Below are 25,461 nucleotides of genomic sequence, written 5' to 3' on the forward strand. Positions count from 1 at the left end.
GCAATTTCATTCCTTGAGATCCTTCAAATGCACTTTTTTTCTTCTTAAAATAGCAATGAATTAATAATATCTCTATTATCCCATAGTCACTTAAGTTGTGTTTTGTTGACTTGGATTAATCTAAAATTAAATTTAGACTTGATTAGATCTGATTAATTTAACTTTGATTTTTTTATGTAATATGTATATCGAATTGGACCTGATTAACCAAACCCGCTTACATCAAGCTTTTATTTTAAAAGGCAAACAAAACACGCCATCAACCTATTGAAATTGTACTCATGTCAGTGTCTGCTAAAAGTCTGTCTTACTAAAGCCATATTATTTTGGACTTATTCATTTCAGTTCAATTAAACTCAACATCGGTTCAATTTCGCGTAACATCATCCATATCACCACTTGCCCATCCGGACCCAACCCCCTCCCAAAAGGACGGTTCAAAATAAAAAGGCACCATCATGAGTCATGACACTTTAGCCGTCCCCAGCTGAGTCAAAACACTAATACTCCGTATTTTTTTGCCCGCCTTAAAATTCAAATCAAATGATAGATAGAAAGAAGAAGATATTCATATTCCTCCATTAAAACACACACAACACAAAATAATAATGATTCCATATTTCCAAATAATTCCTAAACCCAGTTCCACAGAAATCGAATTTCCCCTCAAATTCTTTCAGCCGTTTAAACCACCTTTTTCAACGATCATCCTCCTCAATTAGATTCCCTTCTCTTTGATCAATCCTTTTCTTTCTCTCTCTTCTCTTCTTCATTCCTTTTTCCAAGCCAAGAATCTCTTCTCTGTATTTCTCCTTTTTTATTTTTATTTTTCTGGGTTTTCCCTTTTTTTTACGATGCCCACTTTCTTCAATCTGTACTACTCTTTATTTTCCCACCCTTTACTTCTTCTTCTTTCCTTTTTTTCTCTCTCTTCAATTTTGGGGTCCTTTTCATTCCATAAAATCTCCCTTTCTCGCTTTTCAACTCCCCCTCCAAACTTCAGCGGTTTATTAGCTTCACAATTCCATTTTCATGGCTGATTCTACTGAAATTCAACACTTTTCTCAGCCTTGTATTTATGGTAAGCTTCTTCTTTATGCCGTTTTTTTAACTTTTTTATTTGGGTATGCAGCTCATGTGTTCGATAAAATGCGTCAATGAACTCTTAAGCTTCGCGCTTGATCATGTTCTGTTTAATAAATGGGACTTAGTAATATTATTATTATTTTTTTTTTTTAAAAAAAAAAAAATTGACTGAAATTTAGATGATGATATAGTTATGAAGTTCTGAAGTGGTTTGTAATAATGATAAGCAGGCCTTTCGGCTAATCCGAATACAGAGAAGAAATCGCGGTTTATGAAATGGTTGAGTAAGATTTTTAAAGGCGGCAATGGTGGCGGTGGTGGTGGAGGTGGTGGGGGGTCTAGTCGTGGCTCATCAGCTGGTGGTCGACACCCACAGTTTCTCGAGGATGAAAATATGGTTTGGCGGGCACCTTCTAGATCATTGGTAATACATGTAACACAACTTGATCTTTTACAAGTATTCATAATTCTAACTAGCAAATCATGTTGAGTAACAAATAAGTTCTTTCTAACATGTCATGTAGAATAATTGAAGCTGGTTATTGCCTACATCATATCTTCCAAAGTTCAATCTTGTTAGGTAGGCACTAAATGGTGCTATTGCACTTTAGTCTTTTGCCCCATTTTTTATAATTGATGAAACGTGAAAATGTGCTCCATAAGAAAGTGGTAATGGCATATTTACTACAGTAGAAGAATTGGACCCAAAAGCTGAATTTTTTAAACAGGGAAAAAACATGTAATTTCTGTAAAGTTTCCTTTTACATTGTATTTTGCAAGGATTTCATTTTTTAACATTTTTACTATTCTATAAGATATTTAAGGGTGACCAAGAAAAAGATCATACAGGGATTCCTTTTCTTTTTTGTTCTCCTTTTCTGCTTTTCCTTTTTTGGGTTAGGAGGAGGGGAATGGGTTGCTTGAAGTCCAGGCATCCCAAATTCTTTGTGAGCCTGCTACAAGCAATACATATCTCAGATCATGAATCCATATTCTGAGAAAAATGATATCTTATTAACTTATTTTATAGCTGTAATCCTACTTATAGTGAATTGTATCAAAGTAACGAGAACCCTGTTTTTATTCCTTAAAAAAAAGAAGTTTTTTGAGTTTAGATGTGCTCCGTAGTTCCTTATTTCTAGTAATGCTCTACTATATAAAAGTATCATTTCCCCTCCTTCCATATTACGAAGTAGTTCATAGATCATGATAATTGTATACGTAGTATAATCTTAATTCGCAAATTCAGCCAACAGTCTCAACACAAATTACTATGAATTTATGAAGAGATGCATCACTTTATTGTGTAAGCGCCATTGTGGCACAGAACAGAGTTTCAAACACGTGAACTTGAAAGGAGATACTAATTTTCTTGTCACATCACACAATTTTGTTATTTTGGATTTATTAATTGTGTACCAACTCTTTGCATTGGGGAACATCAACTAAACTAAGCTTTCATAATCTGATGAAGAATGTTCAAACATGTTGTTTAGATCAACAGATGGTGCTCCTTACAAAATTTCCCTTTTTGTGTTAGTCTTTGCTAGCCCAAAGTATTGAGCGGTTAGAAGACAAAAAGTCTACAACCTGATTGGTAAGTGGTGATAAATAGTGGTAATGAGAATGAGTTTGTGTTTGCTATGTAAGAAAAATCAATGTCCAATCCCATGGTAATGCTAATTCACCCTCAAACTATCTCTTGTCCTTCACAAATTTTCATTACCATCCGTTAACTACTTGGGGGAGTGGTATTGGGTGGTAATGGATATTTATGAAAAAACACACAAGTTTTGGGATGAGATTGCATAACTATGGACATTAGGATGTTACTCTGTTTGCCAAATTACAGTTAAATTTCTTTCCATTACCACTATTTATAGCTGACTACCAAACAGGCTGTGAAAGATAGAATTCACTTTCATGTGTATTCCAGACTGATTCTTATATACGAATAATGGTGGATGCAGAATTTTTACCTTTACTTATATGCTGTTAGAAACAGGTCTATTCTGCGTCGCTTGAACTTTCAAACATTTAACAAGTTTGCATATTTAGCTACCAGGAACAAGCATTGGCCCCAACATAGAACATATATAATTTTCAGTATAACCATTTTTCTTGTACAGTCTATTGGAATTGATTTCATCTGCTGTTTTGATTTCACTTTTGTACAAGTTAGCTCATAATATATAATGTAAAAACTTAACCTGCATTTACAATGGCGTCAGGATGATCGACCTAGAGCAAGTAAAGACCAGGATGAGTTAGACCATGCGCTTGCTCTCTCTTTGTCAGATGACTTCAAAAGACCAGGTGGTAGGTATTGTTAAATAAGAATTGAGCCTAATGGCTGTGCTTTTCATTCTATAATATTTCTTTCTAACCCACATTTTCCAAGCTACACTACATCACCTTTTTCTCCTTGATCCTGTTACTGAATCAGTATCCGCACTTTCAGGCTATAAACGGCGCACAGATAATGATGACGATACTGCAAGAGGTCTACAAGATAGTCTGCATAGACCTTCCTATACCCCCTATATGCCCACTTATCCTGATTATCCTCCTTATGATCCAGTCCCATTCTTTCCTAGAAGCTATAGGTACAGAATCTCTCTCTCTCTCTCTCTTTCCATCCCATTTTTGAGTTGCAATGCCCTTGTATTTCCTGCTAGATTTATATTTGACTTTTTTGGAATCATTTTCAATTTTTTTGGGGTTTATCAGAAATCACTATGCCGAATTCCTTATCTAGTAACTATATTAAAATCTGAATTGAAGGAGGAAAACTGAAACAATTACAATGATCTTTGTATTCCCTTTTATTCAGCACACAAGTCTTCTGAAGTTTGCTGTGAATCATTGAATGTTATCAGTTGCTCATAAATAGAAATTTGGAAAAAAGGTCTCCATTGGCTTTATGCCTTTATGACCTTAATGTTAATAAAATCTTAGATTTAAAATTTCAGTTCTGGTATTTCTACTTTATGACATCTCCAACCTTGAAATGCATATGCTGACTTATGGTTAATGCTCTGGATTGCAGATTATGCAGTGGGTGCAACGGTGAAATTGGGTATGGCAATTATCTTGGATGCATGGGAACATTTTTCCATCCAGAATGCTTTTGCTGTCGCTCTTGCCGTCAACCCATCACTGAGCATGAGGTAGTCCAACATGTCCTATCTAATAATATATTGTATCTGTTTACAATTTTTCATGCTAGTATAATGTTCCCCCCTGTTATACCAATGTATTACCTCTGTTCAAAATATTAACAAATTTTTCCTTATGTTGAAACAAGTCTTACTTTTTTCTGTTGATTCAAGTTTTCTTTGTCAGGGAAAGATCCATACCATAAAACCTGTTTCAAGGAGTTAACTCATCCGAAGTGTGAAGTTTGTCACCAATTTGTAAGGAAATGCCAACTTTTGTCCTCTGATCTGTGGCCCTTTCCCGTTCTATTCTTATTTGTTATATGAAGTATTTCCTAGTGATAGTGAATGTTGGAATTAAATATTAATAGTTTTTCCTATCAGAATGAGGTTTTATCATCGAGTAGACTATGAAGTATATCTTATCCTTCATTTTCAGATTCCAACAAATGCAGCTGGTTTAATTGAGTATCGATGCCACCCATTCTGGACACAGAAATATTGTCCCTCACATGAGCATGATCACACAGCTCGTTGCTGCAGTTGTGAACGTTTAGAGGTACATTACAGCAATATATCTTGTTCATTTACCTAATTTCAGAAACAGATTAATAGAATACTGCATTGTGGATTGCAATCCCTCTTTTTCTGATATACGTGACTTCTGCTTTCTCTTGGCTTATGTTTCCTAATTTTTCCATTTTAAAGTCTTGGAATACAAGGTACATTGCCTTGGGGGATGGAAGGAGTTTATGCTTAGAGTGCATGGAATCTGCCATCATGGATACTGGAGATTGTCAACCTCTCTATCATGCTATCAGGGATTATTATGAAGGGATGAACATGAGGATTGATCAACAAATTCCCATGCTTTTGGTTGAAAGACAAGCCCTAAATGAAGCTATTGTAGGGGAGAAAAATGTAATTAGCAGTTTCTCTATTTTTTTTAATAATTTTTTTGTGAACAATCTCTAAACCCGGTGAATGATTGTATTCAAGGGCTTTCATCACATGCCAGAGACCAGAGGTTTATGTCTTTCTGAAGAGCAGACTGTGACCAGTGTATGTCCTTATGATCCTCATTCCCCTTTTATATATAGATTTATTATCTATCTATGTCAACCATTTATTCTTTTCCAAATCAACCAGATACTTAGAAGGCCAAAAATTGGAGGACATAGACTGGTAGGAATGAGAACACAACCCCAGAAGCTAACCCGAAAATGTGAAGTTACAGCAATTCTTGTTCTCTATGGTTTGCCTAGGTAAGCTTCACTACTAATGATTGTTACAATATTGAACCTAGCTCACACTGGAGGCTGCTGTCTACAATTCATTATAAGAATTTCAATCAGATCTATTAATGTTCTTCAATATGCTAATCGATGATAATTTTTGCTTTGTTTACGTACAGGTTGTTGACGGGTGCTATACTTGCTCATGAGTTGATGCATGGATGGTTACGTCTTAAAGGTATTGTTTATATTGTAGAAATACACTAGCTATCCTCAAAGTTGGTGATGCTTTCAAAATGAGAAACATATTAGAGTAATTACTTTGTAATACTTTTTCTTATTCAGCAAGAACATTAATTATTCACCTACACCTGAATTTGATTTTAAAAAATTGTGCAGGCTACCGTAATCTTAGTCCTGAGGTTGAGGAGGGTATTTGTCAAGTGCTTTCGTATATGTGGCTTGAGTCGGAGGTGATGCCAGGTTTTCGAAATATGCCATCCACATCTACAGCTTCTACATCTACATCTTCATATTCATCTTCGAAAAAAGGCAGGACTTCTGAGGTTGAGAAGAAGTTGGGTGAGTTTTTCCTGCACCAGATTGCCCATGATGCTTCTCCAGCTTATGGTGGAGGATTTAGAGCAGCCAATGCAGCTGTCAATACATATGGTTTACGTCGTACCTTAAATCATATACATCTCACTGGAAGTTTTCCAATATAAAGAAACCAAGCTCCCTCCTTTCACCCCTTCCTCTTTCTATTACATTCACTCTGACAGATACAGCATACAGGATAGTTCCTCTCTTCTTCGGTCTCAACTCTCTGAGTTTCAACATCAGCTGACCATGGAAATCTTAAATTGAGTTTCCACCCTTGGTTTTTATGGGGTCATTTACACATCACATTATTAGATTCTACACGATTACATAATAAACTGTCCAAGTACTGCCCGTATATTTGTTGAGAAATCACTTGTATTTTATTTACTGTTATTGTTATTAGTTGAATTACCATGATTGATACAATTAAGGAATTCTGAACTTGAATTATTCTTTTGGAAGGAAGTTCTTCCAGCCTTTCATCCTTGCTTGCTTAGTCTCTTGTTCTTTTTGATACAAAACCGAAGCCAATTGTATAAAATAATAGCCCTATATTACTTTTTGCACACTCCATTACTCCAACTACATACTTATAATTAGTTATAAGAGAGGACATAGGATCCCTCCATCAACCCCTCCCCCCCCCCCCCCCCAAGTAGTTGGGGGTTTGATCCTCATCCCTCACATTCTTGTGATAGGGTGGGAGACCCCTGTATCTTACCTTTTTTTTTAAAAAAAAAAAAAAACTACATTTTTATAAGAATAAATATTAGCGATTAAATTTATAAAAAGTTAGCTTTTGACACAAATTAAACAAAATTTCAAATTTATTCTATTACTTCTAGGGTTAAACAGAAATTCTAGAATATAAAAATATGGAATGTGCTGCATTACTACATACCAACTTTGATGTGTTTATCATTGTAAGAGTTGTAACATACAGATTATCAATTAAAACTTAACTAAATACATATGGTAAGAAAATAAAGACATATTCAATACAAACCTATGATAAACGTATCAATATGGAAGTTCATTAAATTTATAATTATACATAAAAAAAGACATAAAAGCAATAAAACTAAAATTAGTGATATCATGAACTCGTTGTAACTATAGCTATCAATTCGGGTAAATGGGTCGGGTCAACTCGGCTCGGGTCAATTCGGATTAATTCCATAACCTATGCGGGTCAGGTTTGGGTTGGGTCATGCTTGAGTCGGGTCACTTCGGGTCATACTTCTTATCGGGTTTGGATCGGGATTAGGTCGGGCTAATAACAGGCCGGGTTACATTTGGGTCGTGTGAATAATAGGTCGGGTTTTCACGGGTTAAAACGGTTTAGGGAAATTCTCGAGTTCGAGTCGGGTTCAGTTCAAGTCAATAATTTGCGGGTTAGGATCAGGTCGGGTCATTCTCGGGTTTGAGTCGTGTTCGGTTCAAGTCAATAATTTGCGGGTTATAATCAAGTTGGGTCATTTCCAAGTCGGGTCATTCTCGGATTCAAGTCGAGTTATGTTCAAGTCGATAATTTGCAGGTTACAATCAGGTCGGGTCATGTCCAAGTCAAGTCATATTCGGGTTCAACATAGATAATTATCATTTTTATCAAGCTAATTATTTCCTTTGAGTCTTTGACTATAATATATATGGCAATATACTAGGGAACTATAGTCTATAATTTAGGAAGATAATTATCTCCTTTAACCATACAACAAATATATACTATATTTAACTCTTAAATTTGAGGATGATGCTCCTTTCTTTTGCTGGCCTAGACCGACTTGGTCTCCGTGGATAAAATGCTTTGATCAACAATAATAAGGTGGTTTAAATTGCATTTAAGGTGATTTGAAATCGGGTCAGCAATAATTTGGGTTGAATTTAGGTCGGGTCAATAACAAGTTGTGTTAATTTCGAGTCGAGTTAATAACAGATCGGGTTGAATTTTTGGGTCGGGTAAATAATAGGTCTGGTAAAATTCGGATCGGGTCAATAACAAGTCGGGTTGAATTGGGTCAGATCAATAACATGTCGGGTTGATTTTGGGTTGGGTTTGTAACAGGTTAGGTTAATTACGGTCGGGTTAGGAACGGGGCGAGTTGAATTCAGGTCAGGATAGTAACAAGTCGGGTTAAATTCGGGTTTTGACGGATTAAAACAAGTTTGGGTCAATTTCGGTTCAAGTCGGGTTCGGTGCAAGTTAATTAAATTGGTCGTTGTACACCGGTAAATCGGTGCAAGTTGTAAACCGGTAAATTGGCTGTTTAAATGGAAATTGGATGGTTCCACCCACCCAATTGGACTCTCGGAGAGTATTAGGGACCATGGTAAACATTTCGCCAATTTTTATTTCCAGGCGAAAAAAAGCCAAAAAAATTCCAAAATTGAAGGCTAATATCCACGCTTTTTGAGAAATTTCGAAGGTTTCGGGGCCCGGTGTCGAAAAGTAATGATATTTAAGGGGATACATCTCGGGTTCACATAATTCCGTTTGAAACCATAAATAACCATTATATGTTGCCATAAATGTTCGTGGTAGGTTTGAGTTAATGAAATCAGCACAAGTTGTAAACCGATAAATTGGTCGTTTAAATGCAAATTGGATGGTTTCACCCAACCAATTGGACTCACGAAGGGTATTAAGGACCATGGTAGAAATTTCGACAAATTATAATTTTTGGGCGAAAAAAAGTCAAAAAATACCAAAATTGAAGGTTAATATCCACGTTTTTTAAGAAATTTTGGAGGTTTCGGGACTCGGTGTCGAAAAGACTTGAGATTTAAGGGAATAAATCTTGGGTTCATATAACGTCGTTTGGAACCATATATGATAATTATTTGTTGTCATAAATGTTTGTGGTAGGCTTGAGTTAATGAAATCGGTGCTAATTGTAAACCGGTAAATTGGTTGGTTAAAGGCAAATTGGATGGTTCCACCTACCCAATTGGATTACCGGAGGATATTAGGGACCATGGTAAACATTTCGGCAATTTTTATTTCCGGACGAAATAAAGTAAAAAAATTCCAAAATTGAAGGCTTATATCCACGTTTTTTGAGAAATTTTTGAGGTTTTGGAGCCCGGTGTAGAAAAGCCTTTAGATTTTAGGAGACACATCTCGGGTTCATATAATGCCGTTTGGAACCATATATGATCATTATATGTTGTCATAAATGTTTGTGGTAGGCTTGAGTTAATGAAATTGGCACAAGTTGTAAACCGGTAAATTATCTCCTTTGACCAAACAACAAATATATACGATATTTAATTCTTTAATTTGATGATGATGCTACTTTCTTTTGCTCGCCTGGATTGACTTGGTCTCCCTAGACAAAATGTTTTAATCAACAATAAAAAGGTGGTCTAAATTGCATTTAAGGTGATTTGAAATCGGGTCAGGAACAATTTGGGTTGAATTTTGGTCGGGTCAATAATAAGTCGTGTTCATTTCGAGTCGGGTTACTAACAGATCGGGTTGAATTTTTTGGTCAGGTTAGTAATAGGTCTGGTAAAATTCTGGTCTGGTCAATAACAAGTCGGGTTTAATTTGGGTCAGGTTAGTAACAAGTTGGGTTGATTTCGGGTCAGGTTTGTAACAGGTTGGGTTAAATTCGGGTCGAGTTAGGAACGGGTCGGGTTGAATTCAGATCAGGTTAGTACCAAGTCGGGTTAAATTCGGGTTTTGACAGGTTAAAACGGGTTTGGGTCAATTTCGGTTTAAGTTGGGTTAGTTTAGGTCAATAACTTACGAGTTACATTCGAGTCGAGTCATCTCCAGGTCAATTAATGTTCGGGTTTGGGTCTCACATACTCGGGTCAACTTGGGTCTAAGGTTGGTTTCAGGTCGGGTTTGGGTCACTATTTTTTCGAGTTTTGATGGTTCGGTTAATAATCGGGTTTGAGTTGGTATTTCGAGTCGGGTCAACTTTTGACAGCTCTAGTTGTAACCCTTTTATTTGACGTTTTTTGTACTGAAATAAATAAGTCATAGAATAGCAAACGGATTGGAATATAAAACTACTGTTGTCCTAGAAATAGGTCTGTGCTTGAAAAGCGAGACGAGAGGAAGGTAAGAGAATCTCTCTACTTCCCGTGGTGGGGCTTGAACTTGTAACAGTGAGTTCCCCACCATCTCACATTCTCACCAAGCAAGCTTATTTTGTACTCGTATATAGCAGAACATATTGCTTTACGAATTCCTTTCCATTATGATTCTAATTTATTCTCATACAAGGGCTTCAAAATGAGAGAAATATCTGAGAAAGGAGATGAGCACATTCTCCACACGACTTAACATTGATAAAAACATTTTTCAATGATGTATACAAGTAAATTTTCTAAGGGTGACAGGAGCAAAATTTGCCACCAAACTAGCGGTCTAGACAAAGTAAAAAGAGGTTGCAAAGACATCAATGGAGCAGCATATCGAAAAACTTCTCTGTCAATCTGAATACATCCTTACTGGAACATTTGTTTCCAACAGGAAGCTACTGATCTACAGCATTATCCGACAAAAACTTCTTCATTGTCTCGTACGTCATGAAAACAATGCCTACACTGGGGACAACCTTATAGAATTCAGGGAGAATCCCTCTGTACAGTCCTTTCAATCCTTCTGTCCGGATGATATGCTTAAATGTACCAAAAATACCAGTGTTGTATACACGTGCACGACCACCAGCTCCTTCCAATTGCATCCTTCGTCTTACCAAATCAATGGGAAATATTGCTGCAGTTACAGGAGAGTAACATCAGTGAAGTACAAAATGTAGCTCATTTAGGTTTTCAAAACAAGATATGTAACAGAATCAAATTACCAACAAAATGAAATGAATAGGTGGCAGTGATCACCATTACTTGCCACAATTATACAGTAGAAATTGCTAGCTAATGCCCAACATTGGAAGAGGACTAATCATATTCTCAACACACAAATCAAAGCTTCATGGAAATAAAAAAGATGAGCAAAGCAATAGTGTAATAGATGAACTCAAAAGACTTGGCCTTTAATGTTCACATCCACCACAAAGGAAGCCTAAGTGAGAAGCATACCTCACAAGAGGAAGCCTCTCACATTTGGCATAGGAGAACAGGTTTCAAATCATCTGAGACTGGTGCTTCCCTAGAAAAGAGACCAACTGCAATGCTTGATAGACTTTGAAGATGAAATTAATCCAAGCAAGACCCTTTTGAATCAAAAGAGTCAATAAAATTCAAGTATTAGGATTTAGGAATTTAAGATAAATTCTAATTTAATTCCCTGCAAAATCATTTGCAAAAATTAAACAACTTCCTGGTTCCTGGCTCTAGTGTCAGTCTTGTTAGACATTTAGTGCAGAGCCAGCACCTCAGCCTGTTTCTCTGCATCAAAAGCATATAACTAGAAGTATTAACTTCTCCACAATACTCATGAGTATCTAAACAACGAAGTTAAAAATATCTAACTAGTCATCCAGAAATTTCTCTTCCATGCTGGCCTTCTCTACGATAAATTCAGTACAGTTTTCAGCATAAAAAAAAAATAATAAATAAAAAATAAATAAAAAAAAAGGAGAGAATAATAGTTAATGTCAAACATTGGCAGCCATACATGTCATTGGAAAATAATTCAAGTACGGTCAAATATCATTCCAGATTGACGATCAAGTAACAAGTGCGAACACCTAAACGTGTCAAAGTGACAGGTGCTCTGAATCGTTCAGATAACACGTAAGATGAGTAGATGGCTATAAACAAAAAATGTGAAAGCTTCCACAAAACTACTAGTTTCTTAAAGTAAATTTAGATTCGCTCACCAGTGGATGACGCAACACCAGATATACTTCCACAAGCAAGACTCACAAGCACAGTGGAATCTTGGGGCCTGTGATCCAAAAATATGGAAATAAATCAGTTATACATGGATAGTTGAAAGACCAGTATATTGACATCATCATATAGTAAAGTTAATGCATTAAGCACCTCTGCAACTGCCAATAAGACCTCAAAGTCTCGTATACAGAGAAGCTGATCGCTATATTTGGCCCCACACTCTACAAAGAAAAGTTAGATAAATCAATTGTTTAGAGGAACATTCTTCAATAGCATAGCATAAATGTTGGTCAAATAAGAATGAAGGATTACCAAAAGTGTTGCCCCAATCCCTTTATAAAGACCAAAAACGCCTTCTTCTTTACTAATGGTATGTAGTGCATGCCATATACCTTTGTAATATGTCACATTTGTCTGCAAGAATGTTGAACAAAGTTATAAGACATAGGTAGAGTTTCTAAGATGGAAAACTGATAAATACAAAAAAGAGAATCGAGAGTGATTAAACATTTGATCAAAATCGATTGACTACACTGGTTTCCAAGCCAACTGATTGATATAAGCAACAGCCATGCAGAGACAAAAGGCAAAACCACGATATTTTAATGCAACCACTACTTTTAACTTTTAAGGAAACACTTCATCGAGAGTTCAAATAATTGCATATTAATATTACAAATCAGAGAAACAAACAGATCACTTTTTTTTTTTCCCAATTTTTCAGATCAGGCGCTCTGATTTGTCTTGTGTACTTCCTTTTCAAACCAAGAACTAGTAAAAGCTCATACAAAAGGATAACTCAAATACAGCACAAAACAGGTAGAAGCGGGTCATTTGGAAATGATGAACCCAACACGAAATTAAGCGTGTTAAATATAGACTAAATATCTCAAACCGAAACTAGAACATTTAAAATGCTCTTTTAAACAGGTTGTATATGAAACTCTGCACAAACCCACCACACCTGAAAAGTGGTAGCCTTTTAAAAAATCCTCCATAAATTAAAGAATTTGGCAGGAAAAAAGGCAAAAATTATGTGCTCATATAAATAATTGACATTTTAATTCAAAAAACAATTAATTTTCTGTTCTTTGTTTTCTACTTACAAACTCAAAAGTATTTTAATCTGACTTGGTGTTTTGATCCTGAGGGGTAAAAGAACCTTTCTACTTTGAACCTTGGAAGTATCTTGTATCTGATGGAGTGTTGGTTGGCAAGAAGTTTTGGAGTAATTGTTGGTCCCCAGAGATAAGGCTAAAGGTATTGGTGTATTACACTATATTGAGTACTAATATCCATATCAACAAATACATACAGCATAAAAGCAGTCTAACAGTCCAGATGAGAAATGAAATGAAAAAAAAAAAAAAAAGCAAAAACAGAAATGGATGATTGAAGAAATGAACAACAATATCTTCACACAACAAACAAGATAATGACCCAAATAATAGAGTTTGGCTGAGAAAACTTACTTGTGCAGCAAGCCGTGTCCTCACCAAATCTAGAGGATAAGTAGCAGCTGCAGAAGTTACTCCAGCTAAAAAGCCACCTGTCAGCCGCACAAAGATATGTGCGCCTATATTTTCACTACTACTTTCTAATCCAGGAAATGACTGCAGAAGCTGCGAGAAATATTAAAAGAAAATGTCAGATAACAAGTTTAGTAGTGTGGGAATGTGTGGTAAGCTTATGAAACGCGGATACCAACATTCTTGTATCGTTCGTATGAGTAGAAACTGACGGAGGAATAAGGAAGGCGATGAGCTATTGTAACCAAGTTTCCTTTCCAGAAGGCTCTTAATCCTTCCTCGTGCATAATTCGTGAAGCCTCCTTCCAGATGCAAGCTTTCTTCAATGTTGCTACATCTGAGTGCATGCCTTGCACCTAAAAGCAGTACAATGTTAAAATAATTGAGAACTTGACAAGTTTCTGAGCAGCCAACTTAAAACAGCTAACCTATTAATCTTTAGCTGAAACAAAGTACAATCATAGAAGTTTGAATAAACACCTTAAAAAGGACTAAAGACAAACAGTAAATACCTCTTGTGAACTCTAATTAGAGACAATAATAATAAGAACATCACCAAGTAATAAAATCCATATTGATGACACATTAGGAAACGAAAATTCACATAGCACCACTAACTGCTGTCAAACCGTACACAATAATAAGAAAAAAAAAAGTAATCATCACTTTACTCTGATTAAAAACTCTGAATTTAAATAATCCATTGAATCTTTAATCAATAATCACAAATCAAAATCACATTCCAGAAACAACTAGCTACATTGGACAGCAACATGGCTCATTCGGTGTTCACTGGTCAGATAGCATTAAGGCAATGTTCTCCTCAATTTACTTGGAATTACTTCAGCCAAAATAAGTATCTTATCCTCAGATACAACAAATTCCATACGTTCAAAACATACCCTCACAAGTTCGAACAAAATACGTTCCAATGTCAAAAATAACTTGGAGAGAAGACAACCTAAAGTCTAAACTCCCGCCAAACGTTCCGGCCAACGTTGTACTCAACCTCCAGCTGACTACAACACTTACCTCCATCATATAATTTATTATCAAATAAAATTCAACAATCTACATCATGTTCAACTCTATCAATTATCAATCAACAGAAAAAAAATACCCTTCAAGAAAGAAAAAATAATGAATTCAACATTCACACATACTCAACAATAACAGGGCAAAACCATATCTTCCCAAATTGTACAGAAAATCAACAAAACCCCCAAATTACTTACTTTTTCTAAAAATAAAATAAAAATAAAACAATTTCATCCTTAAACCTTCAAATTACATAAAACTAAATCAACCCATTACAAAAATCAACAATTCCCACATTCCTGAACCAAACCCAACAAAAGGTTACTCAAGAACAATGTAAAATCAAATTCTCTGACCTAAAATATGAAAAACTTTGAGATTTTCTCACCTGAAAAAGAATAGTGAGACGAGCAAGCGGTGCGGTGCAAGTTTTACTAACGGCGCCGGCAATTCCGCCGGCAAGAAGCTGAGAAACCGTCCCAATTTGGGCTTTCTGTTGTTGATTCACCTGTACATATTTACGCGCACATCCATCTCTTTGTCCTCCATCAACGACTACCCCAACCCTTGCTTCCGTCTGCATTACGAATCACTTTCTCTCTCCTCTGTTTCTCTCTCCAAATTCAACAAAATTTGTGGGTTTTTTTTTCAGATTATTCAAAATTTAAAGGAAACCCTAGTATGAATTCATAAGAATCTAGAAAAATTTAAAGTTTTGAAGAGATTTTTTATTGGTGAATTAAATTTGGAATTGAAGAGTATAAACCCTAGAAATTGAAAATTGGCTGGTATATTTCTGCGTGGTTTGAACGAAAGGTGAAAATCAGGTGATTTGGGATTATATTTGAGGGAGTAAAACGACGTCGTAACTAACTCTAAACCGACTAAACCACGGTTTTTTTACTGCTCAGGTTTCTAGTAAACTAAGGTTAAGTGAGAGAATATCTTAAATAAGGGTTAAGCTTAAAAGTCGAATATTCTTCAATCACTATTAAACTTTTTTGTGAAGGTTTAACATTAATGTGATACCATAATAATTCAATATAAGTCGGTGGTGAGGAGGAGTTGAGTACAAGGTGGGCAAACTATATCCACATGCTCCCGTTCATACTTAGGCCTTGTTTGGCAAATGGCTGTTGGCTGGTTCATTTGACTTGTTTGACCAGCTGGAATGTTTGGCTGTTTATAATGGCTTTTGAAATTGGTTGTTTAGGGCGTGTTCGGCGTGAGCTTTTGAGTAGCTTTTAGTGGTTTGACCAAGTCAAACCACTCCTCAACAAAAAATGTGAGTGTTTGGCAAAGTAGTGGTTAGGGTAGCTTTTAGTGGTGGAGGTAGCTTTTGTGAAAAGTTAGAAACATTAGCTTTTGAAATTAGAGGTAGCTTTTCAAGTAGCTGTTGAAAATTTAATCTATAGTTTTAAAAATAAAAATTGATTTTTATATGTAACAACTAGTCAAACACTACTTTACCGAACACTCATATCTAAATTATTTATCTTCACAGCTAACAACTTGTTGACAGCTAACAGCTACCTACACAGCTAACAGCTACCTCCATAGCTACAACTATCTTCACAGCTATATTTTGCCGAACACGCCCTTAAGCTGGCTGTTTATAAAAGTGTTTGGTAAATTAATTGTTAGTTGTTGGCTGTTTATTAGATAATTTGTGGGCCAACAAGCCAACAAGCCAACAATAAAGCTACTCAAAGCAGCTTTTTCATTTTGGCTTAAAAGCCAGCTTTTTCGCTGACTAAAAAGCCAATTACCAAACAAATTTTTTAGCTGTTTGACCACCTAAAAAAGCCAAAAACTAACCAAAAAAACCATTAAAAAGTCAATTACCAAACATGGCCTTAAACTCCAAGCATATAAGACATAACAAAACTCATGATTTCGTTAGAGTTTTCACCCTATATTTTGTATATTAATATCTTTAATTAATTTTTAAAAATTATAAAAAATCATTAGTGTAAAATCACATATCGAAATAATCAGCTATACCAACAACAAAGAAATGTAAAAAAATTTAAGTTATTAAACGATTGGATTATAAAAATATACTCCGTACTTTGTTAGGAAGTAGATAGGTTTAAAATTCATTTATCATCTAAATCAACAAGTATCTTATCATTCTAAAATTTACTTATCTTTAATATACTTGTTCCGTTTTCTCTTTGGTAATCTTCTCCTATAAGGTAAAATCTAGAATAGACCCAATACACAATAATTTATAGTGTATCCAACCATCTTATGTACTTTGTATCATATATCATCCAGAAACTGATTATGTAAACGTATCATTCAAAAAGTGTATTATTTATCATTAAAAAAAAGTATCTAACAGTTATTATATGAATTTGAAAGATAATTACATAAGCTGACTAATTTGTTTAAACTACACTATATCATGCAAAATATGTCTTAAAAAAATATTATATCATCTAAAAAAAGGGAATAATCATCCAGTACAGGACCATATATTTTCTTTTGCAAAAGCTCTAGCAATTAAAATCAGACCAAATAATTAAAGAATCCATGAAAATAATTATAGATATAACAAGTTTTGTGTAAGGTGGATGTTACATTAATTTTATTTATTTTACAGAGTATTTTTTTTTTTTTTATAAAAAATGTGTTATTAGAAAAATATTAATCTTTATAGTATAAAGGGTATATCTTTAAATATGTTTAAGATAGCTTTAACCCACCGTCTTATAATAAATTAACATATACACGTCATTTTAAAAAATTTGTGTCATATATTTATTAATCAGGATATGAGATGATTCTGGATTACATATGAGTTGAGTACTGAGTAGGACCTAGCAAACAAATTAAGGTACACATAAATTCCTTGATTAGACTGCTTGTGAAGGGTGGATGACCCGAACCCCATAAGTTCTTGGAGCCGATGATATCCTCTCATTCCAATTATTATATGAGATAAAGTTGTGAATCACATGAATTAAGGATAGGCACCAACTTGGAACTTAATCCAATCATCTCACAATTTTATTCTCACGTTGTACAACATATGCAGTGTAATGAACTTAAAATTAATGGTATTTATCTAGAGCTGTCAGTTTTTGACCCGAACCTTTAAATCCGACTGTTTCGAACCGATCCGAAAAGGAACTGAACTGTTTAAAACCCGTTTTTTGGAAATCGAAAACTGACCCGACCCAATTTTTTCCAAACCGAAACTGAACTAAACCGAATTTGTGCAAACCGTTACTAACCCGACCCGTTATCAAGCCAAACCGTTACAACCCGAAACTGAAAGAAACCCAAACCGATTACGTTTAAACCCGATAGTAACCCGACCCGTTTTAAACCGAAAACCGTTAAAACCCGATAAAAATCCAATAAACCTAAATCGTTCCAACCCGTAACCCGTTGTGACCGAACCGGTTATAATCCGTAACCCGTTGTGACCGAACCGTTTACGACCCGTAGCCCGTTATGACCAAACCGTTTAAAACCCGTAACCCGTTATGACTGAGTCATTACAACCTGTTACCCAATATGTTTATGATCTAATTTGTTTCAACCCACTACTCGATAAACCCAACTTATTTATGACTTGACTTGATTATAACATGACTCGTTCCTACCCATTATCTGACTAATTCGACTCGATAATCATCCGACTCAATTTTAACCCGATATGATTTTGATTAGAAACCCGTTTCAAATTGGGTAAACTCGTTTTCAAACCAACCAAGTTCAATCTAAACCGATTATAACCGAAACAATAATGGTTGGACCCGATTTCACCCGATCTATTTTGAACCGAAACCCATTTTCGAACCGACCCAGTTAAACCCAAACTGATTATGACCCGAACCAATTACGACCCGTCCTGATTAAGACCCGAACTGTTTTTAACCGAAACCCACATTAAATGGGCTAAACCCGTTTTCAAACCGACCCAGTTCAACCCAAATTGATTATGACCCGAACCGACTAGAACCCGACCCGATAAGGACCCGAACCGAATAGAAACTGCAATTAAAAAAACCAAACCGAACTGGCCCGATAATTTTCAAAACCGACCCAAACCGACCCGCTTATTATTTCAATCCGTTATAAACCGACCCGTTATAACTCGAAACTGATAAACCCAACCCAAACCCGAACTGTTTAACCGAATTGACACCCCTATATTTATCACATATTGAGAACTACTAATAACTCTAATAATTATTCCGTGTTTTTGTATCAACTCTAATTATAAGTATTTTTAACAAATTACCAAAAGGTATTAGAGACACTAGAAGCAAAATCCAAGGGATGAGCTAAGTTTACCGTTTAGGATGAGTGGATTACATTTTACAATCAAGAAATATTAAGTTGTGGGCACCATTTCTATAATTTGTGAATGTTTATCCATTATCACGTTTTACAGCTAATTGACAAACGACTGATTGTATATTTGTCTACAACATTTATTAGTCATTTAGTCAAATATTAAACTTTACGATAGCTACCAATTCTCAACCAACATTATGAACCTCATGTTTCACGTTGATTCATTGCTTGTACTAGAATGTACTATACTCGTTTTATGCTGTGAATCTGTGATACTGCCTAACAAGTTCCTCACCCGCGCGTAGTTGTAATTTGTAAATGGTTCAGTAGGAAGCACCTGCTGGCTGCTGTTACTATGCTGAGTCTTGGCCTGAGTTAGGTGCCTGAGATAGAGCATGTTTGTATGTTTACCTATAATAAGAATGAAAACAATTCTAACCGCGAGTAATTTAAATTTGATCTTCTATGAGCTCCTGCTGTTGGAGTTGGACTTCTTTATACCAAGCCAGACGGTAATTTCACAATATCTATCATACATGATGTTAATCGATCACAAGATTTTTCGAGCAAAGGAAGTTGGACTTGCAACTATGGAAGTCAATGATTATATTCTACAATGCTAAACATGAAGTCGTCTAATTAAACACAAACTACATACACATGCTCAAACTTTCGAGCAATTTGAATTCTGATGAATCTAGTAGAATTTCAAGCACTCTCAAGATCGAGCATAGCAGTTGCATCAGTTTTCCTAGACAAATTTGGCCAAATAATTCTGGAGTAGTCCATATGAGATTCCATTATGCACTTTCAAGAGCCGAGATCAATTTCCTAGAACCATGAAAATTATTGTTTGGCAAGCCAAAATGGTACGATTTGCCCATGATTAGACCACGACAAACCAGTTGTATTATCTTGATTGCTGCCTATAGCAGAAGAATGGCTTACATGTGCTCCACTATGACTTCCTCCAACATCGAGAACCTGGTTGTTTGGAAGACGGTTGCAAAGCATGCTAAACTGTTCCTTTCCCTGCTCTGCTCTAGGGAATGCTTCAATCTTACTGCGCTTACAATGACTACTATCCTGATCTCTATGTGAGTACGCAATCTGGAAATCCTTCTCGGATAGCTGGGAATGTAACGAATTTTGCTGGTCAGTCACCAAACTGAAGAATTTTGGCATATCTTCTGCCTTGGAGCATTGAGTTTTCCTCTCAAGTGCGTGCATTTCTTCTACCATCGGCTTCCACAACCTCACTCTTGCATTGGTGAACCAATTAGATACCTGTACAAAGGATATATGAAGCTCTCTTCATAAAATTACACTACTATGAACGTCGTAAATATGTTAAGAATGTTGTTTCTTTTATTTTCAATGGGGATTTCGATGTTCAAGGGAAGTATTGTAAGTTTAAAGTGCTAACCTGACTTCTTGATAATCCGGTCTTCTGCGCCAACATGTGCTTGTCAGAATCGCTAGGATAACTGAAATAATGAATTCAGTGCATACTAGAGCATCAGTAAACAAGATCCATGAATATAATCGATGATAGAAACTTGGAGCTTCTTGTTTCATAAGGTAATTGTGATACTGAGGGAAAAAAAAAAGCAATTTCTTACGGGTGTAGAAAGTGTTCAAATAGCCAATTTCTCAGAACAGCAACAGCTTTATCAGGAAATCCTCTTTGGGATCGCCAAACAGGATGTTGGAGAAAGTTAGGAGATGGACCTTTGTCTTCTGAGCAGGACCCTGGAGTACGATCACTCCTGGTATCTACGCTACTTGAGAAAGCTTTACTAGTAACGCGAATTTGATCTAGAATGGCATTCTTTAAGCACTGGAAGTGCCTAAGCATGGCTCTAACAGCAAAGCATAAGAATGGGGCAGCATTTCCAAGACCCGCGACAGATTCAAATGATGAAACAGCTGATTGCATTTGTTGGCAGTAGAGTTTATATCTCTTGTAAACCTAACACACAAAATAAAGATCAACATTAAAAGAGAAACGATGTTAAAATGACTGAACCATGCTGCATGCCGTAGTTTGGTACACAAAACAAACATCAAATTGATGCAAAGCAAGCAAATCATATCTTCAAACTGATGTTTTGTTTATGAACTGCAAATTTTGGTCTTTTGTCACAAATTTCACAACTTCATATTACATATTTCCATCAGAATTTACCTGAGACAGAAAGCCCGTCTAGCTCAGTTGGTAGAGCGCAAGGCTCTTAACCTTGTGGTCGTGGGTTCGAGCCCCACGGTGGGCGCTCCTTTTTTATAAACGGATCTTTGAACAACTAATATTTACATCGCAAATTCATAGCTACAACTAATATTTACATCGCAAATTCATAGCTACTAGCCTACTACTACAGGGAAAAGGCAAGAAGCATGAGAGATCATCACCCCATTCACTGAAGGTCAGCTCAACTTTAGTAATCCTAGCAATTACTTACAGACTTAAACTTAGACCTTACCAATTCAAACTAGCAAAAAAAAAGGCTACATAAGAGATGAGTAATTAACATCCTCTAAGAAACTCCTGGAAAACGTGAATCATCTATCTGATGTAAAAAAAGGCTCAAACGACTCACTATCCTCTTTAATAAAGTTCTTAGTAACTTGAACGAATAGTATAATTTGAATTAATATTGTCACTAGTGATTACAGATGTAGGATATGGATAGACCTTAATAGGTGTCGTCGTATCATAAAGATCCAGCCTTCTAAAAGCAAAAGATACCATAAAGATTAGTTCATCCGCTAAAAATACAACAAGTCACCCTTAAAATACAAAAGAGTCACAATGGACTCATTATTGGCACATGGCTCCATACAATATTTTTTTTATACTAACACACAAATGACCAATGCATTACATCTTTAACAGATGGTAGGAAAATTCATTAATAAGCTTCCTTTTTTGAAGTACTACTTACTTTCTTAATCAAAATCTAGGGGAGTAGGGTTATGGCACTTTACATTTTGCATATTTAGTTCCCCTAGTCTATCTTTAGGTTCTAAGCTCTAAAGTATGTATTGTGTCATGCAAATATAGAAAATCTTACCTGGCTGACGAACCTTACTATAAATAGAAAAAATAAAGCTTATTACATTCTCTTAACTACAGTATAATTAATGCAAAGTAGACGGGGTAAATAATAATTAACCCCTTAACAATCATATAGAGGTAAAAAGAAGAAGTATACATTTTTTAATCGTAGTTTTTTTTAAAAAAAATGGTGGAAAAGGGTAGAGAAAATACATAAAAAAATGAATATTAAAAAAGATAGGAGGAAATGATTTGATTAATAAGTTTTGACAAGACTAGACATCTTTATGTCTCACTGCCAGTGCAGCAGAGAGAAAAAGAGAGAGATATGATTAATAATAATAATTTTTACCACAAGAAAACCCAAACTACTGCCCTTTTACAGTGACAGCAACTATCAGATCATCAACTCATCACTCTCATACATATCAACATCCACATATGCGTACACTGTACATCACCAGATAACTCCAATTCCCCTTGCCCTTTTTACCTATAATCTCATTATTTAACCTACTAGCCCGGATCAGGTGATAGATTTTGAACCCGTATATCAGTTATTCTAACTTCAAGTACTCGTATTATTTTTAGGTTGATAAGGAGAAGACGTCTTATATGAAGTCTCTCACAAGTCAAACAATTTCCCTCTATCCCTTAATACAAAGCCTTTTTCTAGCATTTATTACTCACATAAGATAAAAGATGCTTTAGGGACGGAGGGAGTACCATTTAACAATAACTATCTTTATAAAATTAAGCACAACTGCACAAGGATTATAGCGAATATACTCCGATCTCTTGTAGGTCACCCTATTATGCTTTTAAAGATTTTTACAACAAATTAAACCATTAATATCTTTAATTTCATACCAATAATAAAAGTCATAAAAGTTGAAATGCTACATTGAAACAATATCTAACAAAATCTAATGTGAATATTATTGATATTTTTTACACCGAGTCAGGAAAAGTCACGGTCAAAGTTAAATAATTTGACCCAAAAATAATGAAATGGGGACAAGCAATCTTGTACAAGTACAAAGTAATAATCCTAATGAAATAACACAGTAATGCATGCATAAATACAAATTTATATTATACCCATAATATTTTTCTCCAACTTTAGTTATCACAACTCACAAAACTAACTCAAAGTAACCTCTATAAATAATCACAACTTTTTAAGGTTTTTTCAACGTCATACACGGAGCATATCACTAGTTCAACTTTCACTATCTTGTGCTAAATATTCCTTGAAACTCAAAAACATCCAATGTTTATATTCTCACTTTCACTTTTCACCTAAAACATTAACATTCTCACTTTTTACTCAATAATAACATAACATTAACACAGATTAATAATATACCTAATTAAATCATGTCAATTTTACATTGCTATATGATTACAATTGTACATAATAACAAGGACAGTAAACAACTACCAAACAAAATGCATGAATAATAATTAAACACAATGCATGAATAATAATTAAAAACAGATTAAAGAAAAAGCACACTAATAATAATGTAGTTGTATTAAAATAGCAGATAATAAACGTAATTGTACGGATGAGAACATGAGTAATAGTAGTGTAGTACGCAGTAGTAGTAACAGACCTCATGAAGCATAGATACGAGGTTAGGATTACTACATCGGAGTGACAAATCATCATCAGTATCATTAAACAAGGTTCCAGAATCTTCTAGAATCTTATAAGGACCTTGTTTCTGGAAGGAAACTCCACTGGCACGGGAGAATTCTTCGAGAAGTTCTTGGGCAGGCCGGAGGAACCTAGATCGGCCCAATATAGAAGCGTAGCCCGTAAATGGGCCCACTGGAGAAGGAAGGTACGCGCGCGCGTGGGCAGAGGAGGAAGAAAGTGATAGATTAGTTGATGCCGCCGCCATTGTCGGCGGATGATGATCAGCTGATGAAGAAGTTGGGTGGAGTACTTGGAGAGGGGAGAGAAAAGGGTGTTGGTGATGGTGTTGCGGAACAATGATATCGATGTCGATATCGTTGTTCCGATGGTTGTGGTTGTGGTTGTGGGGGTGGTAGCGGAGTTTGTGACGTCGGCTTTGTTGAGGGACGTGGTAAGGATCGTCGTCCATGGAGGAGGAGGAGGAGGAGAGAGAAAAAAAAAAGGAAATGGAAAAGAGTGGAAGAAAATGGAAAGAGTTAAGAGGGAGGGAAAGGGGTGATTACTAAAGTTTTTGAGTGGTTATATGGAAAAGAAGGTAGGAGAGGGAATTGATGATTTGATGGGGAGGTAGGCAGATGTAAAGGAGTAAAGGAGTAAAGGGGAGGGAACTGTTCTTTGCTATACAAATCGACACTCATTCAATCATTTTATCTACCTATTGGGGCCTAATCTGATTTACTGAACTCAACAAAACTGAACTGAAATGAATTGTTTATGAGAGAAGGAAATTAGGAACTTAACTGAGCGGAGCTAAATTGAACTGAAATTAAATCGAAGAGAATAAGTCCTCAATTCCTCAATTGGTAGGACTCTTATCTCATATTTCAGAGGTTTAGGGTTTGAATACTATCAAGTGAGAGATATTTGGGGTAGGGATGCAAACGGGTCGGACTCGGAGGTTCGGAGTGGATTATGCTAAATCCAACTTTGATCCTACAAGAAGTCGGCAGCTAAATCCGACTCTGACATTCGACTCTAAGACTCCGTCCACGATTTGACTTCAATATTTGACCTCCGACTCCAAGTTTATTTCGTTTATTCAATATACTTTGAGAAATTGGGCTATTTGGACCTTTGCACCCCACACCCACTGCCACCAAGACCCACACCCAATTTCACGATTCATCGAAGTTAGAGTCGGACATTTGCTAGGTCAGTTTTTTTGTAGGATCCGACTCGAAATTGGATTATTTTAACGGAGTCAGAGTCGGATTACTTTTTTATTGGACTTGGGGCGGATTTTTTTTCCTCGGATCGGGGGGAAGTACGGTAGGATTCGAACTGAATTTTCATCCCTACTTGGGGGGTAGGGATTTCCTTACCCTTCCCTCTATTCCTAAGTGTTTGGCTCGTAAATACTGGTTAAAAAAAATATAAGGGTTAAAGTTTGATCAGTCAGAAAAATTAAAATCAAATCAAATAGGAGAATGGAACATAATTAACCCTAAATTGCCCCAGTCCCCTAGCTAAAGACTTCAAGGTTCAAAAACCACTCCAAACCTCACAATGGATTAAAAATGGTATATTGTTCTACACTGCTCGTAATTGATTACTTATGGTTGTAAATAAAAATTGTAAAAACACCTCCAACATATCTTTGCATGTACTAAAAAAAACATATACTAGTCTTGTATTAGTTGTTCAATTTTTTATTATGAAGAATAGAATTTACAGTAAGGTGTTTCAATTCCAAACTTGGTTTTAAAATTGTATTCGAATTAATTTTACATTAAGTGCAACTCCAGTATATAAGTGGAAGATGCACGTAATGATAAAAAGGACAATAGAGAAAGATTATGTCACATGATACATGTAGGTAGATGTTATAAAGAGAAAACTAGTCGTAGGTAGGAGAGAGAGAAAGGCATTAAGTTGACTGACGGACAGATGAGTGATGGGACTAATCAGCAAAAAATGAGAT

The 25,461-nt window shown here is 35.6% G+C and overlaps 3 protein-coding genes and 1 non-coding gene across 8 annotated transcripts; 2 read left to right on the plus strand and 2 right to left on the minus strand.

Moving 5' to 3' along the window:
• Window positions 1-539: 539 nt before the first annotated feature.
• Window positions 540-6,564, plus strand: LOC110733346 (protein DA1-related 2-like). 4 transcript variants are annotated; one of them, XM_021913374.1, is made up of 12 exons: window positions 540-1,081; window positions 1,314-1,510; window positions 3,318-3,405; window positions 3,548-3,692; window positions 4,136-4,256; window positions 4,419-4,502; window positions 4,684-4,803; window positions 4,953-5,165; window positions 5,244-5,306; window positions 5,394-5,509; window positions 5,659-5,717; window positions 5,879-6,564. In XM_021913374.1, the coding sequence occupies exons 1-12, from the start codon at window positions 1,033-1,035 to the stop codon at window positions 6,202-6,204; spliced, it is 1,581 nt and encodes a 526-aa protein (XP_021769066.1). In that variant the 5' UTR covers window positions 540-1,032; the 3' UTR covers window positions 6,205-6,564. The 4 variants fall into 4 exon arrangements, with proteins under 4 accessions (XP_021769066.1, XP_021769067.1, XP_021769069.1 ...); XM_021913375.1 differs by having other exon boundaries at window positions 1,317-1,510; XM_021913378.1 differs by lacking the exon at window positions 540-1,081 and adding an exon at window positions 2,627-2,683 and having other exon boundaries at window positions 1,434-1,510; window positions 3,318-3,409.
• Window positions 6,565-10,269: 3,705 nt separating this feature from the next.
• Window positions 10,270-15,409, minus strand: LOC110733347 (mitochondrial substrate carrier family protein B-like). Of its 2 annotated transcripts, none has more exons than XM_021913379.1 (7): window positions 14,852-15,399; window positions 13,605-13,781; window positions 13,369-13,518; window positions 12,209-12,310; window positions 12,047-12,117; window positions 11,881-11,948; window positions 10,270-10,814 (listed from the first exon to the last, which is right to left on the minus strand). In XM_021913379.1, the coding sequence occupies exons 1-7, from the start codon at window positions 15,044-15,046 to the stop codon at window positions 10,573-10,575; spliced, it is 1,005 nt and encodes a 334-aa protein (XP_021769071.1). In that variant the 5' UTR covers window positions 15,047-15,399; the 3' UTR covers window positions 10,270-10,572. The 2 variants fall into 2 exon arrangements, with proteins under 2 accessions (XP_021769071.1, XP_021769072.1); XM_021913380.1 differs by lacking the exon at window positions 10,270-10,814 and adding an exon at window positions 11,138-11,446 and having other exon boundaries at window positions 14,852-15,409.
• A 3,876-nt stretch (window positions 15,410-19,285) lies between these two features.
• Window positions 19,286-24,140, minus strand: LOC110733348 (BEL1-like homeodomain protein 9). The gene is made up of 4 exons (XM_021913382.1): window positions 23,455-24,140; window positions 20,400-20,749; window positions 20,204-20,264; window positions 19,286-20,064 (listed from the first exon to the last, which is right to left on the minus strand). The coding sequence occupies exons 1-4, from the start codon at window positions 23,947-23,949 to the stop codon at window positions 19,624-19,626; spliced, it is 1,347 nt and encodes a 448-aa protein (XP_021769074.1). The 5' UTR covers window positions 23,950-24,140; the 3' UTR covers window positions 19,286-19,623.
• TRNAK-CUU lies at window positions 20,978-21,050 on the plus strand. Its single transcript has one exon. It is a non-coding gene; the product is annotated as a tRNA-Lys (tRNA).
• Window positions 24,141-25,461: the final 1,321 nt, after the last annotated feature.

The sequence above is a fragment of the Chenopodium quinoa genome, unplaced genomic scaffold (genome assembly GCF_001683475.1).
Source record: "Chenopodium quinoa cultivar QQ74 unplaced genomic scaffold, ASM168347v1, whole genome shotgun sequence".
Classification (NCBI taxonomy): Eukaryota; Viridiplantae; Streptophyta; class Magnoliopsida; order Caryophyllales; family Amaranthaceae; genus Chenopodium; species Chenopodium quinoa.

Excerpts from the sequence above, each read along its gene's own strand:
- LOC110733346 (XM_021913374.1), top strand. The coding sequence starts at position 1,033 with ATGGCTGATTCTACTGAAATTCAACACTTTTCTCAGCCTTGTATTTAT. Across the intron at positions 3,693-4,135 it reads TTCTTTCCTAGAAGCTATAG|ATTATGCAGTGGGTGCAACG; the intron begins GTACAGAATCTC and ends TCTGGATTGCAG. Across the intron at positions 5,510-5,658 it reads GTTCTCTATGGTTTGCCTAG|GTTGTTGACGGGTGCTATAC; the intron begins GTAAGCTTCACT and ends GTTTACGTACAG.
- LOC110733347 (XM_021913379.1), bottom strand. The coding sequence starts at position 15,046 with ATGCAGACGGAAGCAAGGGTTGGGGTAGTCGTTGATGGAGGACAAAGA. Across the intron at positions 11,949-12,046 it reads TCTTATTGGCAGTTGCAGAG|GCCCCAAGATTCCACTGTGC; the intron begins GTGCTTAATGCA and ends TTTGGATCACAG. Across the intron at positions 10,815-11,880 it reads TGGTGTTGCGTCATCCACTG|CAATATTTCCCATTGATTTG; the intron begins GTGAGCGAATCT and ends CTGTAACTGCAG.
- LOC110733348 (XM_021913382.1), bottom strand. The coding sequence starts at position 23,949 with ATGGACGACGATCCTTACCACGTCCCTCAACAAAGCCGACGTCACAAA. Across the intron at positions 20,750-23,454 it reads TCGTATCTATGCTTCATGAG|GTTTACAAGAGATATAAACT; the intron begins GTCTGTTACTAC and ends TTTGTGTGTTAG. Across the intron at positions 20,065-20,203 it reads CCGGATTATCAAGAAGTCAG|GTATCTAATTGGTTCACCAA; the intron begins GTTAGCACTTTA and ends TCCTTTGTACAG.